At 44.0% G+C, this 18613-nt stretch overlaps 1 protein-coding gene across 2 annotated transcripts in view; it reads left to right on the forward strand.

Moving 5' to 3' along the window:
- Positions 1-18613, forward strand: part of HNF1B (HNF1 homeobox B) — a 106585-nt gene that overhangs the window by 28804 nt on the left and 59168 nt on the right. Inside the window, exons 2-4 of one of the 2 annotated variants that reach the window (XM_060693213.2) lie at positions 9312-9511; positions 15000-15264; positions 16987-17225. In XM_060693213.2, the coding sequence (XP_060549196.1) occupies positions 9312-9511; positions 15000-15264; positions 16987-17225 (704 nt within the window). The remainder of the gene's footprint in view (positions 1-9311; positions 9512-14999; positions 15265-16986; positions 17226-18613) is intronic. The other variant, XM_060693214.2, reaches the window with a different exon arrangement.

Consider the following 18613-nt stretch of genomic DNA (forward strand, 5'->3'; position numbering starts at 1 on the left):
CGGTAGTAAAAATTTTTGAAACTCACCACTTGGCCCCGCGGACCAGATCTAAGTACCCCCCCGGACCAGATCCAACCCCTAGGTCTTGAGTTTACACACCCCTAGCCTAGATTCTGTTTTCTACTTCTAAACTAACATTCCTTTCTCTGCCACTCTAAATCCGGAAACTATTTCTTGCACTGTTCAGAGATTTTGCAAAAGCTGCAATAAACAACAGTTTGGGTGGAACAGTTTCAACCAGGAGTACAAGGCCATGCTTGTATTTATTTTGAAAAAAACACCACCACAATTGAATGCAATATCCCAATATTGTTGTTCCTGTTTCCTAGTACTGTCCCTCAGTGAACACGTTTTCACAGAATCCATGGAATCATTGGTGTAAAGCAGAGGTCTTCAAACTTGGCAGCTTTAAAACTTGTGGAATTCTGGGAGTTGAAATCCACAAGTCTTAAAGCTGCCAAGTTCAGGAACCCCTGGTGTAAACTGGACACACTGTGTGCATCAGATTAGTGACAGTTATTCGAGAATACAGGGAGTCCTTGACACATGACTGCAATTCAGCCCATTTCTGTTGCTAAGGGAAATATTTGTTCAGTGATTTTGGCTCCGTTTTACAACCTTGCTTGCCACGGTTGTTAAGTGAATCGCTGCCGTTGTTAAGTTAGGAGCATGGTTGTTGAGTGAATCTGGCTTCTCCCTTGACTTTGCTTGTCAGAAGGTCACAAAAGGGAATCACCTGACCTTGGGACATTGCAACCGTCATAAATATGAACCAGTTGTCAAGCATCCAAATTTGTGACCATGGGGATGCTGCAACGGTCGTAAGCGTGAGAAAAGGTCACAAGTCCCTTTTTTCAGTGCCCGTTGTAACTTCAAACAGTCACTAAATGAACTGTTGTATATTGAGGACTGTCTGTATAGGATTGAACAGTCTGGGACAGTTCGACTTTTGTCTTCAAAGCAATTAGTCAGATATCTTTAAGAAGTTTTAGGTTAACAATTAGTTTAATTCCATTTGTATAATTCCATTTCTATTCATGAATAGTTCCTTAACTGTTACTCAGAGGAAAACTGTCCATACCACAAGATGCCTATCTTCATGAATTAAATGGATTATGCGGCAATATTGCTGGCACTAGGATTACCCTTATTTTTAGTCTGCTTGGAAGTCAATCCCACGGACTTCAGTAAGGGACTATATAGGAATTACATGTTCTGCCTGCAAAGATCATTTGAAGTTCCACTGAAAGACTATTGCATAGTGGGGGGGGGGAATCTTTCTTTCTTTCTTTCTTTCTTTCTTTCTTTCTTTCTTTCTTTCTTTCTTTCTTTCTTTCTTTCTTTCTCTTTCTTTCTTCCCTCCCTTTCTCCCTCCCTCCTTCTTTCTTTCTTTCTTTTTCTTCCTTCCTTTCTTTCTTTCCTTCCTTACTTCCCTCCGTTTCTCCCTCCTTCCTCTTTCTTTCTTTTTCTTTTTCTTCCTTTCTTCCTTTCTTCCTCTTTCTTTCCTTCCTTCCTTCCCTCCCTTTCTCCCTCCTTCCTTTTTTATTCCTTTCTCTTTCTCTTCCTTCCTTCCTTTTCTCCCTCCCTCCTTCCTCTTTCTTTCTTTCTTTCTTTCTTTTTCTTCCTTTCTTCCTTTCTCTTTCTTTCCTTCCTTCCTTCCCTCCCTTTCTCCCTCCTTCCTTCCTTCCTTCCTTTCTTTTTCTTCCTTCCTTCCTTTCTTTCTCTTTCTTTCCTTCCTTCCCTCCCTTTCTCTCTCCTTCCTTTTTTATTTCTTTCTCTTTCTCTTCCTTCCTTCCTTCCTTTTCTCCCTCCCTCCCTCCCTCCTTCTTCTTTCTTTCTTTCTTTCTTTCTTTCTTTCTTTCTTTCTTTCTTTCTTTCTTTCTTTTCCTTCCTTCCTCTTTCCTTCCCTTCCTCCCCCCCTCCTTTGTTCTTTCCTTCTTTCCTTCCTTCCTTCTTTCCTTCCTTTTTTCTCTTTCTCCCTCTCTCTCTCTCCCTCCCCTCCCCTCTCTTTCCCTCCCCTCCCCTCCTTCCCCTCCCCTCTCTCCCTCTGGGGAATTCTGGGAGTTGAAGTCCACAAGTCTTAAAGTTAGACACCCCTGCTGTAGCACCGGTAAGAACCTGATGGCAGAACACAGAAGCTAATTTTTTTTTTCCCCCCTAGATGCGAGTTATGGAAAACGGGATGGGGAGAGCAGGCAGGTGAAGGGGGCGGCCGTGTGGGGCCTTTGTGTGTGTACAGAGAGATACAGATTAGATTGTTTGTTTTCACTGGAGAACGGGGTTTTATAATGCAAGGGAATAAATTCTTGGCATACTTCTTGCAGGATGTTACTGAGTTTTATTTACCCACTCCAGTGCGGAGGGTGGTTAAATGGACAAGGGGAAGAAGGGATCAGGCAAATGTCCAAACCAAAGGGACATTTTTGAACAAACGGTTGTCTGTTTTGTGCAAGCAAGCAAGCAAACGCGTGTTTCAGTGACTCAGCAAACATCTGACTTTGATCCAGGATCCTGAGTGCAAGTAGTCCTCGACTTACGACCACAATTGAGACCAGGATTTCTGTTGCTAAGTGAGACAGTTGTTAAGTGAGTTTTATTTATTTATTTATTTATTTATTTATTTATTTATTTACCGCCCTTCTCCGGAGACTCAGGGCGGCTTACAATGTGTTAAGCAATAGCCTTCATACTTTTTGTATATTTTATACAAAGTCAGCTTATTGCCCCCACAAACTGGGTCCTCATTTTACCCACCTTAGAAAGGATGGAAGGCTGAGTCAACCTTGAGCCTGGTGAGAATTGAACTCGCAGTAATTGCAGGCAGCTGGATGTTAAATGCTGCCTTAGTAGGAGGCATTAGCCTCCTACGCTGTTACCCTGTTTTGCAACCTTTCTTACTGTAAACATTTTTTATTGAGTTATAGAATATTGAAAAATACAAAATACAAAAGAATTGTAGAAGAGCAGTGATGGGGGAGGGGAAAGGGGGAAGAGAAGTGAGGAAAGATAGATGGGGGAAAAGAAAGAAAGAAAAAAAAAGCATTGACTTCCGACTCTCTCTGTTACAATAAAATAAAGCATTAAGATCAAATCACAACTTTTTGCTTTTCCATAACAGTATGAACAGGCCAAGGGACACGATGGCTCAGTGGCTAAGACGCTGAGCTTGTCGATCGAAAGGTCACCAGTTCAGCGGTTCGAATCCCTAGTGCCGCGTAATGGGGTGAGCTCCCGTTACTTGTCCCAGCTTCTGTCAACCTAGCAGTTCGAAAACATGTAAAAAATGCAAGTAGAAAAATAGGGACCACCTTTGGTGGGAAGGTAACAGTGTTCCGTGCACCTTTGGTGTTTAGTCATGCCGGCCACATGACCACGGAGACTTCTTCGGACAGCGCTGGCTCTTCGGCTTTGAAACGAAGATGAGCACCGCCCCCTAGAGTCAGGAACGACTAGCACAGATGTGCGGGGGGAACCTTTACCTTTGCCTTTACCTATGAACAGGCTATTTCTATAAAGATCTATCAGTTTAATCTGTAAAACCCAAATTCAGAGTTTCATTCTTTCCCACATTAAGCTGTCTCCATGTGGAAACAAAAGTACTTACGTTCTTTTCCTTAATCTGTTTTACGACCTTTCTTGACACGAGTGTTAAGTGAATCATTGCAGTTGTTAATTTAGTAACATAGTCGCTAAGTGAATCTGGCTCCCCCATTGACCTTGCTTCTCAGAAGATGGCAAAAGGGGGGGATCACGTGACCCCGTAAGAGACGTTACAAACCGTCATCAATATGAGTCGGCTGCCAAGCGTTTGAATTTTGATCATGTGACCCTGGGAACGCTGCAACGGTTGCAATTGTGAAAAATGTCACTTTTTGTCGTAACTTTGAACGGTCACTAAATGAACCGTTGTAAATTGAGGACTACCTGTATGCAAGAAAGGCAACCGCTGATTTTTTTTAAAAGGCACCACTCTAAACAATAATAATAATAACTTTATTGTCATTGTACGTGTATACACAGTATACCCATACAACAAAATTCACTTAACACACAAAGAACAGGTCCAACACAGATAACAATCCCCAAACACACACACATCCCACCCACCACAAATTCCCCACCCCTAAACTATGTCCACACTGGCCATACGAGGTGTTGACCTTGATTTTATGCCCAGAGGTGACCTGGCCTGTCATTTCTTCCCATCTCCCCTCCCAGCCCACACATTGCTTAGCGAGGGGCAGACATAGGAATAGGTGGCTACAGGAGCAACACAAGAATGTCATGTCTCTATCGGTGAGTAATACATTCATTGTGACAGGAGATTGTGTTTGCTTGTTTTTAGGAGAGGGAGTGGGAGCTGACAAATGATGCCGGTGGGTTAATTGAGTTAAATCTTATATGGCAAGGCAGATATTGGAAGTAAATAGCTAAGAACTGATGCCTCTTATTTAACTAAGAACAATGCTTAGAAAACTTGGGAGATAGATAGATGAAATGTAGATAGATGATAGATAGATCAGAGGTGGCATTCAGCAGGTTCAGACCAGTTCTGGAGAACCGGTAGCGGAAATTTTGAGTAGTTCAGAGAACTGGTAAATACCACCTCTGACTGGCCCCGCCCCCATCTATTCTCTGCCTCCTGAGTCCCAGCTGAGTGGGAGGAAATGTGGATTTTGCAGTTTCCTTCCCCTGGAGTGGGGTGGGAATGGAGATTTTACAGTATCCTTCCCCTGCCAAGCCCATCAAGGCCACGCCCACCAAACCATTCTCACATGCACACATGCACTTTGGGCGCTCAGTCCAGAAAAGGTTAGCCATCATTGATATATACTGTTGATAGATAATGGATGGATGGATGAATAGATAATATACTTTTGATAGATGATACATTTATAGATATTGTTGTGTTCTTTTTCATTGTTTTTCATTGTTCTATTAGCTTACTTCTGTTCACATTCTTTTCATTTCTTCCTTTTTATGGTTATAACCTGCTTAAAGTAGTCCCAGGTTGAGATAGGTAGCAAATAAATTTAACAGAGGGAGGGAGGGAGAGAGAGAGAGAGAGAGAGAGAGAGAGAGAGATGAATAGATGATACTGTTGATTGATAGAAGATAAGTTAAATGGATAGATACATGGATTAATGGTAGATACTTTTGACTAATGGAGGGATGAATGGACAGACAGACATTTAGATAGTATTTTGCTTCAGAAAGCTTCAGTGAAGTCAACAAATCAGAAGATGCCTCGTATTAGCTGAGCACACAAAAATTTCTGCTTTTAATAAAATGCATTATTCAGAAAAGGGGCTACCAGACACCCCTTGATTTCTTTGACTAAGAGGGCTCTCCTCCTTCTTAGCGTTAGCCAAGTAACGAATCACAGAAATTGTGACATTAATGGAGGAAGCAGGACCAAATTTTGGGGTGGTTTGAGAGAGAGAAATGGAGGTGTGAAATTACAGCCTTAAGTAGGCATCTCCACAGGGCTTATAATATCCTTTTTTGGCTCTTGATCCAAGTGCCTCCCCACATCAAAAGGGGAAAAAAGATAAAAAATGGGGAAGCTTCAGGGATGGTGAAAGGGATGGTTGGGGTCACAGGAGGCCTCCGAATACAGCTTGCCCACCTGGACTCTAGTCCCCCTTCTCAGAGCCTATGTTGGCCTCTGAATTTCACTTTAAGGCATTTCAATAAAAGCTGCAAATATAAAATTCTGTTTTTGCTTGTTAGTATTGAAATATATATGGTATTTGGCCTTCCCTTCCCTTCCCTTCCTTCCCTTTCTTTTCCCTTCCCTCCTTTCTCACTTCCACAGTTCCTCTTCTATCTCCTTCCTTCCTTCCTCCCTCCCTCCCTCCCTCGTGCAGCTTCTTTTGCATTGCCTCCTTCCCTCATGTTACTTTATTCAAAAAAAGACCTTAAAATCTGCCTGGTTTTCTAGAACAGTGATGGCTAACCATTTTGCCATCGCGTGCCAGGAGTGGGGTGTGGTGTGGTGGGTCATGGATGCGCATGCCCACATTCATAATCCTATGCGCCCTGTGCATGTGCGCGCAGCCCCCCTGCCTCCACTCCTGGCACGCAATGGCCCGGTAGGCCCGTTTTTCTCTCTCCCTAGGCTCCAGAGCCTTTCTAGGAGTCTGGGGAGGGCAAAAACAGCCTCCCCCCCCCCCACCGAGGCCCTCCAGAGGCCGCAAACGGCCCGTTTGCCAACTTCCGGTGGGATCTCTGGAGCCTGGGGAAAGAGAAAAACAGGCCTTCCCCACCGCCCCCCCGAGGCCCTCTGGAGGCAGGAAACTGCCTGTTTCCCTACTTCTGGTGGGCCCAGAAGGCCCGAAAATCAGCTTGTGTGTCCACCAATATGGCTACACATGCCACCAGTGGCACACATGCCATAGGTTTGCCATCACAGCTCTAGAAGTTGGCCTCCAGTGGGTCACGGACACTTGGCCAGTGGGATGATTGGCCTGATGATATTACTTCTGGATGTTTGTTTTTATATGCTTTATATCCTTTTCTTTTTATTCTTTCATGCTGTACTCAACACAGAGCCATGATGGAGTTGATCAACTTGATAAATAAAAATTAACTATTTAATTTGATTTTAAAAAAATAGCTAATATTTAATTTAATTAGAGACATAAATCTAAAATCACTTATGCATGCAGAGCTATAATTTACAAAATTTAATATCCAAATGACTTTGAAATAGGACTTGCAGTAAATGTGATGATGCAATGTATTATCATATATGGTGGACATGTAAAAAAATTAAGGCATTTTGGATTAAGATATGGTGGATTATACAAAATATTCTTAAAAAGAAGATAAAATTTACTCCACAGTTGTTTTTATTGGGTATAATCACAGACTGTACGGTTATAGAGACTAATTTGATTTTGAACTTAATAACAGCAGCCAGACTTTTGGTGGCGCAGTATTGGAAGAAGGAAGACCTACCTACTATTGAAGAATGGACATTAAAAGTAGCTAATTTGGTGGAGATGGCTAAAATCTCTGCATATTTGAAGGATTGCTCGAATGAGAGATACATATTGGAATGGAGAAGATGGATTGATTATATTCAAAACAAATATGGGACTAGAAAGTTGCAAATAGCTTATGAATGAAATATTTAGGTGAATTCTAATATTTTTACATTTTGGTATGTATGGGGGAGTTAAATTGTGAGGGGGAGTTAAGAGCTTATAGTTAGTTTATTTATGTTTGATTATGCTTGTTAAATGCTATACCCTGTATTTTGTTCTGGGAAGTGGGGGTGGGGGTGGGGGAGAAGGGAATGGGTGGGGGGAAGAAGGAGGAGGGGACATTTGTTTGTAAAAATATTTTAAAACTTTTCAATAAAAAAAGAAAAAGAAAAAGAAATAGGACTTGCACATTGCACAAAGCTCTAATTTAATGAGCCAAGGGAAACCAGTACTATCAAGTGAATTCCTGGTTTGCTTTGTCTTTTAGTGCCCTGAATTTGCAGTTTATAAATTTGACCTTCATGGATTCCATCACTGATGGATTATGCACCATCAAAGGGACTAGAAGACCTCCAAAGTCCCTTCTAGCTCTCTCCTGATTGTGATTCAACAAGTTGGTATCAACTCCTAGCAGTTATTAATAGAGCTAGATCCTATATCTAATAGTACTGTACTCATAGTAATAGTAAGAACTAGATCTTTGTAGATTTGAGTAGATCTAATAGATGTAGATTTAGTAGACTAGCAGATTTAGTAGATCTAGGCATACGTAGATTTTGTCCATGAACTTCCACCATGCAGATAAATCTTCTACAACTGGGGCCATAATTTCTGTTGTAAGTGATTGCATGCATTGCAATCGGACCCGATTTTAAAACAATTTATTTCATGATGGTCAGGCAAATAACACGATTGTTAAGCAAATCCAGCTTCCCGCATGGATACTTTTTTTTGCTGGAAACCAGGGGGGAAAAAAGCAGATTGCAAATTGCAATCATGTGACCACAGGATATTACAAGCAGTCATAAAATGGGAAAGGGCTGCCAATTCTCCAAATTGCAATCACATGATTGTGTGTTTGTATGGGTTTTAAGTGCAGGTACAGGTTGTTAGACAATTTTTTCAAGGCCCTCATAACTTTTAAGAGTTGATTTATTCTCCAAAGCACCTGCAGGCAGGACAAGCTGCAATGAAGGACCAGGGGAGACATGATAGCAGTCTTCCAATATTTGAGGGGCTGCCACAGAGAGGAGGGGGTCAAGCTATTTTCCAAAGCACCCGAAGGCCAGACAAGGAATAATGGATGGAAGGAGAGATTCAACCTAGAAATAAGGATAAATTTTCTGACAGGGAGAACAATCAACCCATGGAACAGAAGTTGCCTTTGGAAGTAGTGGGAGCTTCATCACTGGAGGCTTTCGAGAAGAGATTGGGCTGCCATCTGTCAGAAATGGTGTAGAGCAGTGATGGCTAACCTTTTTGCCATTGCGTGCCAAAAGCAGGGGGATTGTGAGGGGGTCGCACATGTCCGTGCCCACACCCATAATTCTATGCGCCCCCCCATGCATGCACATGTGACCCCCACGCTCTGCCCGCTTTTGGTACGCAGAGCCATATCGGTGGGCACGCGAGCTCAGCTCTGGCACACATGCATGCACTGGCCAGCTCATTTTCGGGTCTTTTGGGCCCACCAGAAGTTGGGAAACAGACTGTTTCCGGCAAGCGGAGGGCCTCTGGGGTGTGTGTGAGGAAGGCCCGTTTTTCACTCTCCCTAGGCTCCAGAGCCTTTCTAGGAGCCTGGGGAGGGCGAAAACAGCCTTCCCCACCCCCAATGGGGGGTGGGGGAGAGTGAAAAATGGGCCTTCCGGTCCCACCAGGAGTCATCAAATGGGCCATTTCTGGCCTCCAGAGGGCCTCTGGGGAGGTGGGGAAGGTCGTTTTCGCCCTCCCCAGGCTCCTAGAAAGGCTCTGGAGCCTGGGGAGAGAGAAAAACAGGCCTTCTACACACACACCCCGGAGGCCCTCCGGAGGCCGGAAACAGTCTGTTTCCTGACTTGTGGTGGGCCCAGAAGGTCTGAAAATGAACTGGCCAGTGCATGCATGTGTGCCGGAGTTGAGCTCGTGTGCCCACCAATATGGCTCCGTGTGCCACCTGTGGCACGCATGCCATAGGTTCGCCATCACGGGTGTAGGTTCTTCTGCTTGGGCGGGGGGTTGGACTAGATGACCTACAAGGTCCCTTCCAACTCTTGTTAACCTGAATGTTTCCCGCATTTCCCATTGACTCAGCACTAACTAGAATCTTTTCCTGCCTTTCAGTGAAGATCCCTGGCGAGCCGCAAAGATGATCAAGGGTTACATGCAACAACACAACATCCCCCAAAGGGAGGTGGTGGATGTCACAGGACTGAATCAGTCACACCTTTCTCAGCATCTGAACAAGGGGACTCCGATGAAAACGCAGAAGCGGGCAGCGCTCTATACGTGGTATGTCCGGAAACAGAGAGAGATCCTCCGGCGTAAGTAATACTATGGTTTGAGAGGTTGGGATGGATGTTGTAACAGGTAGCCCTCGACTTACGACCACAATTTAGCCCAACATTTCTGTTATTAAGTGAGACATTTGTTAAGGGAGTTTTGCCTCATTTTACGACTTTTCTTGCCGCCGTCGTTAAGTGAATCCCTGCAGTTGATAAGTTAGCAACCGAGTTGTTAAGTGAATCTGGTTTTCCCCATTGTTTTTGCTTGTCAGACGGTCCCAAAAGGCGATCCCACGTGATCCTGGGACCCAGCAAAGGTCATAAGTATGAACCGGTTGCCCAGCCTCTGAATTTTGATCACGTGAGCATGGGGATCCTGCTGAAAAATGGTCCTAAGTCTCATTTTGTAATTTTGAACGGTCACTAAATGAACTGTTGTAAGTCGAGGACTGCCTGTACATACGTGTGGGCGCAGATCCCTTGTCCGTCCTCCAAACATGAAGATGGAATGCTTCTCAGTGAAAGGAAACTCCGAAGCTGCTTTTACATGCAGTCCTCGACTTACGATCCCCTCCCAAATTTATGTTGCTAAGCACAAGACAGTTGCTAAGGGAGCTTTGTCCCATTTTATGCCTTTTTTTCCGCCACGGTTGTTAAGCAGATCACTGCAATTGTTAAGTTAATAAAATAGGTTTTTAGGTGAATCTGGCTTCCCCGTGGACTTTGCTTGTCCGAAGGTCGCAAAAGGGAATCATGTGACCCCAGAACACTGCAACCGTCATAACTACGAACCAGTTGTCAAGCAGGTGAATGGGAATCACGGGACCACGGGACTGCTGCAACGGTCATTGATGTGAAAAATGGTCATAAGTGAGGTTTTTCAGTATCGTCGTAACTTGCAACAGTCGCTAAACGAACCGTTGTAAATCGAGGTTTACCTGCACATCAAACTGACTCAATTCTTGCCACTTGGAAATTGTTTATTTTTGGAAGGTGTCACTTTCTCTCTGTTCTTTTTCCTATTTTCTTAATTTTCTTAATCTCTGTTCTTTTTCCTATTATTTTCTTAATTTTCTTAATCTGTTCTTTTTCCTATTTCCTTAATTTTCTTAATTTCTGTTCTTTTTCCTATTTCCTTAATTTTCTTAATCTCTGTTCTTTTTCCTATTTCCTTAATTTTCTTAATCTCTGTTCTTTTTCCTATTTTCTTAATCTCTGTCCTTTTTCTATTTTCTTAATTTTCTTAATTTTCTTAATCTCTGTTCTTTTTCCTATTTTCTTAATTTTCTTAATCTCTGTCCTTTTTCCTATTTTCTTAATTTTCTTAATCTCTGTTCTTTCTATTTTCTTAATTTTCTTAATCTGTTTTTTTTCCTATTTACTTAATTTTCTTAATCTCTGTTCTTTTTCCTATTTTCTTAATCTCTGTTCTTTTTCCTATTTTCCTATTTTCTCAATCTCTGTTCTTTTTCCTATTTTCTTAAGAACAGTAGAAAGAAGGAGATTTGTGCCTCCCAATTATGGATAAACTTGAATGGGCCATTGTGTCAAATGCAGCCAGCTCCTCTTGGGAGAAACAATGCGGTTAGGACAAAGTGATCCAATGAGCTGGCCACAGTCTTGCACATCCAAAGATAAACTTGTTGACTTTTTTCTTTTTTTTTATGGTGTGGGATTTAAGCGGAGTGTGAGATACCACAAGGTGTTGCCTACTCTAATTATCACTGCTTTGATGGATGAGTTTGAGGTAGGGCTGCACGTATCAGCTCTCCGCCTCCCCCACCCAGTTCTTAGTGGTGGTTATCAGCAGCAGAAAAGGTGAATTTAGAAATGTCAGCTTTCCCCACTTAAGGCAATTTTCTTGTCCCAAAGAAGCTTTTCTGTTGAATCTCTGGGGTAGTCTTAGGTCAGCTGGGGAGGGGAGAGGAAAGGAACGGAACGGAAGGCAGTAGTGGCCAGGCAGAGAGAAGGAAGGAAGGAAGGAAGGAAGGAAGGAAGGAAGGAAGGAAGGAAGGAAGGAAGGAAGGAAGGAAGGAAGGAAGGAAGGAAGGAAAAAGAGTACAAAAGGAAGAAAGGGGAGGGGAGGGAGGGGGAAGGAGAATAAGGAAGGGAGGGGCAGGAAGGGAGGGCATGGAAAGGAAGGAAAGAAGGCAGGCAGACAGGCAGGAAGGAAGGAAGGAAGAAAGAAAGGAAGGAAAAGGTATGAAAAGAAGGAAGGGGAGGGAAGGGAAGGGAGGGAATGGAAAGGAAAGAAGGAAGGAAAGAAGAAAGGAAGGAAGGAAAGAAGGAAGGAAGGAAGGAAGAAAGGAAGGAAAAGGGGTATGAAAAGAAGGAAGGGGATGGAAGGGAAGGGAGGGAATGGAAAGGAAGGAAGGAAAGAAGAAAGGAAGGAAGGAAGGAAGGAAGGAAGGAAGGAAGGAGAGTACAAAAGGAAGAAAGGGGAGGGGAGGGAGGGGGAAGGAGAATAAGGAAGGGAGGGGTGGGAAGGGAGGGAATGGAAAGGAAGGAAAGAAGGAAGGAAGGAAGGAAGGCAGGCAGGAAGAAAGAAAGGAAGGAAGGAAGGAAGGAACGAAAAGGGATACGAAAGGAAGGAAGGAGAGGGAAGGGAAGGGAAGGGAGGGAATGGAAAGGAAGGAAGGAAAGAAGAAAGGAAGGAAGGAAGGAAGGAAGGAAAAAGTACAAGGCAGAAAGGAAGGGAAGGGACGGGAGGGAAGGAAGGAAAGGAAGTGGCTAGGAAGGAAGAAGAATAAGGAAGGGGAGGGAAGGGAAGGAATGGAAATGGAGGAAGGAAGGAAAGAAAGAAGGAAGGAAGGAAGGAAGGAAGAAGAATACAAGGAGGGAAGGGAGGGAAGGAAGGAAGGAGAGTAAGGAAGGGGGGAAGGATGAGAATGGAGGAAGGAAGGAAGGAAGGAAGGAAGGAAGGAAAGAAGGAAAGAAGGAAAGAAGGAAAGAGAATACAGGGAGGAAAGGGAGGGAAGGGAAGGGAGGGAGGGAGGGAGGAAGGAAGAAGAGAAAGGTCAAAAAAGTCAAGATGGGGGCCACAACAGTACAATCAAAGCTGCAGCACTTTCTTTATGGGCATTGGGCTTTGAGATCACTATAACTCAGCAATGGCGAAAGACTGCCAATAGAGAAGACCGTCCAGTCTTAAGCTTCTTTGTAGCCTTATCCAGCCATCTATCCTTTTCTAGTTATTCCTACTCTGCCACTCATTTTTGTGGGAGATGCCTGGGAGTCAATCATAATAAATTCATTAATTAAATGTATTTACTGCCCAGCTCCCTGTGACTTTGGCCAATTATGGAATGGCAGTGGAAACTCCATTTACCACCAAGCCAAGGGATTTCCCCTGGTCCCTGGGCCTCTGTTCCCTTCAGGAAATATTCACTGCAGCCCTGAGACAGACAATTAACTCTCCCCAAACTGTAATTCTGAAGGATTACTTATTAACAGCAATCCTTTTAAACTAACAGTGTTATTTTAAAATACAGGTAATCCTTGATTTACGACAGTTCATTTAGTGACTTTTCGAAATTGTAGTGGCACTGGAAAAGATGACTTATGATCATGTTTCACACTTACGACCTTTGCGGCATCTCCGTGGTCACATGATCAAAATTCAAGTTATGCCCGTTGTTAAGCATGTTGCCACATAACTGTGCTTGATTCTATGATTTTTTGTTGTGGTGGTTGTTAAGTGAAATACTGAGGTTGTTAAGCAAATATAAACGAATCCATTGTCTGTAATGGATGGTGGTTGTTTTTTTTTTACCAGAAACTTGAAATACAGATAGTCCTCAATTTACAACCACAATGGAGCATGAAGGTTCCGTTGTTAAGTGAGACATTTGTTAAGGGAGTTTTGACCCATTTTACGATTGGCATGGTTGTTAAGTGAATCACTGTAGTTGATAAGTTTGTAACCCGGTTGTTAAATGAATCCGGCTTCCCCAGTGATGTTGCTTGCAGGGGGTCGCTAAAAGGGATCACGTGACCCCATATTTATGACCCCCCATCATAAATATCAACCAAGCATCTGATCACGTGACTATGGGGATAATGCAAAAGTCATAACTGTGAAAAACCGTCATAGGTCACTTTTTTCAGTGCCGTTGTAACTTTGAATAGTCACTCAAGGAATTGTTGTAAGTCGAGGACTACCTATAAATCAGTGTTTCTCAACCTTGGTAGCTTGAAGATGGATGGACTTCAACTCCCAGAATCCCCCAGCCAGCAGTGCTGGCTGGGGGATTCCCCAGCACTGGCTGGGGAATTCTGGGAGTTGAAGTCCACCCATCTTCAAGCTACCAAGGTTGAGAAACACTGCTATAAATGCTGGTTTCTGGAGAAAAGTGTGAGTGTGTGTGCACGTCCATCAGACTGTCATATCCGGATCATAAGTAGCTCTGGGTAGATAATACTGTAACTTCAAATAACCACTAAGCCAGGGTTGAAACCTTGGCTCTTTTATGAGGTGTGGACTTCAACTCCCAGAATTCCTGAGCCAGCATGGAATTCTGGGAGTTGAAGTCCACACATGGAATTCTGGGAGTTGAAGTACATACATTGTAAAAGGGCCAAGGTTCCTGCAGTCATTTTCTTAGATCCAGCTGATATTTTTCTCCCCCATTTGGAGTTATGATTTGTGTGTGCGACTGTGAGTGAGTGTGTGTGTGTGTGTGTGAAATCCCTGCAGTTTACTTGGCAAGAATTCAGAATTGGTTTACCCTTGCCTCCTTCTTAGGGCTGAGAGAGAGTGACTGGCCCAAGGTTGCCCAGCTGGCTTCCTGCCTAAGGCGGGACTACAACTCACGGTCTCCTGGGTTCTAGCCTGGTGCCTTAAGTTACGATTACAGACAGTCATATGTGGGTTTCTCACTCCCTATAAAGTAGGGGTCTCCAACCTTAGCAACTTTAAAACTTATGGACTTCAACTCCCAGAATTCCTCAGCCTCCGGGAGGGTAAAAATGGCCTCCCCAGGCTCCGAAGGTCCTCTGGAGGCAGGAAACAGCCCCGTTTCCGGCCTTCCTGAACTTCCGGTAGGCCCATTTTTCGCCCTTCCTGAGCCTCCGCATGCGCCCTGCACTTACCTGCAGGGGTGGGTGGGGCCAGCCAGGAATGGAATTTGGGGGTTCTCCGAACTGCACAGAATCTTAGCTAGAGGTTCTCCCGAACCCCTGCGAACTCCCAGCAGCCCACCCCTGGAACTAGGCCACACGAGTGGTAGGCCGCCATGCATGCCTATGCACATGTACCTTGACTTGTGCAAGTGCAAGTCGAGCCGCACGTGTGTGCACCGGCTTGTTACTTGTGCAGCCTGGTTCCAAATTGGCCATGGTAGTGAGCCGCGGCCCAGGCATTGGGGACCCCTGGCCTAGTGGATGGTTGAACCAGCCATGCAGGCCAAGAAACCAGGTTCTCGTGCCCTGAGCCATTCCTTAAAGTCAACTGACTCTCTTCCTACAGGTGTGTGTTACACAACCCTACCAGCAGGCCCAATCAAAAATCTACTCCTTTCTCTTTCAGAATTCAACCAGACAGTCCAGGGTTCTGGAAATATGACAGAAAAAGGCAGTCAAGATCAGCTGCTGTTTCTCTTTCCAGAATTTAACCAGCAAAGCCAGGGTGTGGGCCAGATAGACGACTCTTGTGCCGAAACACCCAGCAAGAAGATGAGACGCAACCGCTTTAAGTGGGGCCCTGCTTCCCAGCAGATCTTGTACCAGGCCTACGACCGGCAAAAGAACCCCAGCAAGGAAGAGAGGGAAGCCTTGGTAGAGGAATGCAACAGGTAAAAAAGCTCTGGACAAAAGAGAAGAATTTTCCCTTCTGCTGCTGCTGCATCAAATAAACCCACAGCTTGTTGGCAGAGAGCGGAGCTTTTGTTGTTCCAAACCAAAATCCCTATTATGTGAGGGGGCTGGCATGTTCTGGGTCAAAGGGAAAAGAACCCTGCTATCCTCACCATCTAACTAAGCAAACAAATCTCAATCTCTCTTTCTTTCACTCTCTCTCTCTCTCTCTTCTCTTTCTCTCTTCCTTCTCTTTCTCTCTTCTCTCTCTCTCCTTTCTCTTTTCTCTCTTCTCTTCTCTCTCTCCTTTCTCTCTTCTCTTTCTCTTCTCTCTATCTCATCTCTCTCTCTCTTTTCTCTCTTCTCTCTCTCCTCTTTCCCTCTTCTCTCTTCTCTCTTCTCTCTCTCCTCTTTCTTCTCTCTCTTTCTCTCTCTCTCTCTTTCTTCTCTCTTCTCTTTTTCTCTTCTCTCTTCCTTTTCTTTCTCTGTCCTCTTTCTGTCTTCTCTCTCTCCTTTCTCTCTTCTCTTTCTCTATTACTTTTTACAAATCACCCTTGTGATTTGTAAAAGATGGCGAGTTCTAGTCCCGCCTTAGGCATGAAAGCTAGTTGGGTGACATTAGGCCAATCACCAGGCAACGATGAGTTCTAGTCCCACCTTAGGCATGAAAACCAGTTGGGTGACTTTGGGCCAATCACCAAGCGACGACGAGTTCTAGCCCCGCCTTAGACTTGAAATCCAGTTGCGTGACTTTGAGCCAATCACCAGGAGGTGGTGAGTTCTAGTCCCGCCTTAGGCATGAAAGCCAGCTAGGTGACTTAGGGCCAGTCCCTCTTCAGCCCAACCCACCTCACAGGATTGTTGTTGTGCAGAAAATAGGCAAAGCAAGGAGTTTTAGACATGTTTGCCACCCTTGAGTTACTTATAAAATAATAAAGCTTGGATAAAAATAAATAACTAGAATAAATCTTGAGAGCTGTGCTTTAATGAGGTATCATGACATACATATTTAAATAAAATAAATGTTAGCCCATCTGCTTCGGCTATGAACTGAGGATGAAACGCAACCAGTATCACGAAGACACAACATGTAAAAATAGTTACTGAATTCTGTTATTGCAGTCCTGGTGATGTGAGGACAGGACCTTAGGGGTAAGGTGTCTCTTTGCATACAAATAATTCCTAATTCAATGCCTACATTCTTTTTTAGACTTTTCTTTTTTAGCCAAAAATCAGAGAGTTATTTCAAATTAGAATAATAATATTGAGCTAGCCTGCAGCTCTGGAGCTATATGTGGCTGTTTCACCCCTCTGCTGTGGCTCCCTGTCATTCAAAATATGCATCACAACCGCCAATGTACGACACCCTCTGGCACACAATTTATTGAGCTTTTCAACCCCAGGTAGGCCAACCATGGATAAATCCCAAAAAAGAAAAGTTTCGGAACAAAACAGAACGTTTAATTCAACTACATATGCTAGTTTTGTGGCCGCTCAAGAAGTAGTCAGGCACGGGAAGGGTTTTGTGGCTCCCGGTGTTTTCTTTTCTGTGGGAAACTGGTCCAAATGGCTCTTTGAGTGTTTAAGGTTGCAGACGCCTGAGCTAGCCGGACCAATTTTTTAGCCTGGTAATGTTCTTAGAAAGTTCTCCTCCTGTGTTAGTCCAACATCGGGGTCCAAACAAACCCTTTTCTAGGAATTTTCTTAATTTTCTCCTCTAGGGCAGAATGCCTCCAGCGGGGTGTGTCACCCTCTAAAGCACACGGCTTGGGTTCAAATCTGGTCACGGAAGTCCGCGTCTACAACTGGTTTGCAAACCGGAGGAAAGAAGAAGCTTTTCGGCAAAAACTCGCCATGGATGCCTACAGCACGGGTCAGCCTCACACTATGAACCTCTTACTGTCCCATGGGTCACCTCACCACACTCAACCCAGCTCTTCTCCGCCCAGCAAAATGCCAGGTAAGTCAAAGCTCCTGTTTGCAAAGGAGGCGAGACGTAGTTACTATTTTACAGTTACTGGAACACATTGCAGGTAGTCCTCAATTTACAACAGTTCATTTAGTGACTGTTCAAAGTTGCAGTGGCACTAAAAAAAGCGACTTATGACTGTTTTTCACACTTACGACCAGGGGTGAAATGTAAAATTTGTTACTACCGGTTCTGTGGATGTGGCTTGGTGGTGGTGGGTAATGTGACTGGGTGGGCATGGCCAACTTTTTTTTAAAAAAACTTTTCAAAGCATTTTTTCTAATGCTTTGAAAAGCCTCTGCCGATTAGGCAACTCAGCTGGGATCATCAGAGACTTTTCAAAGCATTTTTTTTACCACCTCTTCGGCCAAGAGGTTGCAGAAAAAAATGCTTTAAAAAGCCTCTGAAGATCCCAACTGAGCTGTGCGATCATCAGAGGCTTTTTTTTTTTAAAAGCATTTTTTCGTCGGAAGAGGTTGTAGAAAAAATGATTTTAAAAGTAAAAAAAAAAAGCCTCTGATGATCGTGGGGCTCAGCTGGGCATGGTGATGGTGGGGTGCAGGGATTTTTGCTACTGGCTCTCCAAACCACCCACCGCCATCGCTACCAGATTGGGCGATCTGGTCCAAACCGGGAGCATTTCACCCTTGCTTATGACCATTGTAGAATCCCATGATCAAAATTTGGATGCTTGGCAACTGACTTATATTTATGACAGTTACAGTATCCCGGCCGGGGTTATGTGATAATCTTTTGCGACCATTTGACAAGCAAAGCTAATTGAGGGGGGGGGCCGGGGGAGCCAGATTCAATTTACAACCGTGTGACTAACTTAACGACTGCAGTGATTCGCTTAACAATGGTGGAGAGAAACATCGTCAAATGGGGGGAAACTCATTTAACAACAACTCCCTGTACAGGTAGGACTCAATTTAACAACCACAATGAAGCCCATAATTTCTGTTGCTAAGCAAGACAGTTGTTAAGTGAATTTTGTCTCATTTCACGACCTTTCTTGCCATAGTTTTTAAACAAATCACTGCAGTGGTTAAATTAGAAACACGGTTGTTGAGTCAGTCTGGCTTCCCCATTGATTTTGCTTGTCAGAAGGTCGCAAAAGGTGATCACAGGACACCCCCCAACCGTCATAAATACAAGTCAGTTGCCAAGCTTCTAAATTTTGATCATGTGACCAGGAGGATGCTGCAACACTTGTAAGTGTGAAACGTGGCCGTAAGTCACTTTTTTCAGTGGCATTGCAACTTTGAACAGTCACTAAATGAACTGTTGTAAGTCGAGAACTATCGGTATATTTGGACAACCTCTGTTCTACCTGTTAATTATTCCTCTTCGTCCTCTCTTGCTGATGTTCTTTTTCT

The sequence above is a fragment of the Pantherophis guttatus genome, chromosome 1, assembly GCF_059756535.1.
Source record: "Pantherophis guttatus breed Tessera chromosome 1, ASM5975653v1, whole genome shotgun sequence".
Classification (NCBI taxonomy): Eukaryota; Metazoa; Chordata; class Lepidosauria; order Squamata; family Colubridae; genus Pantherophis; species Pantherophis guttatus.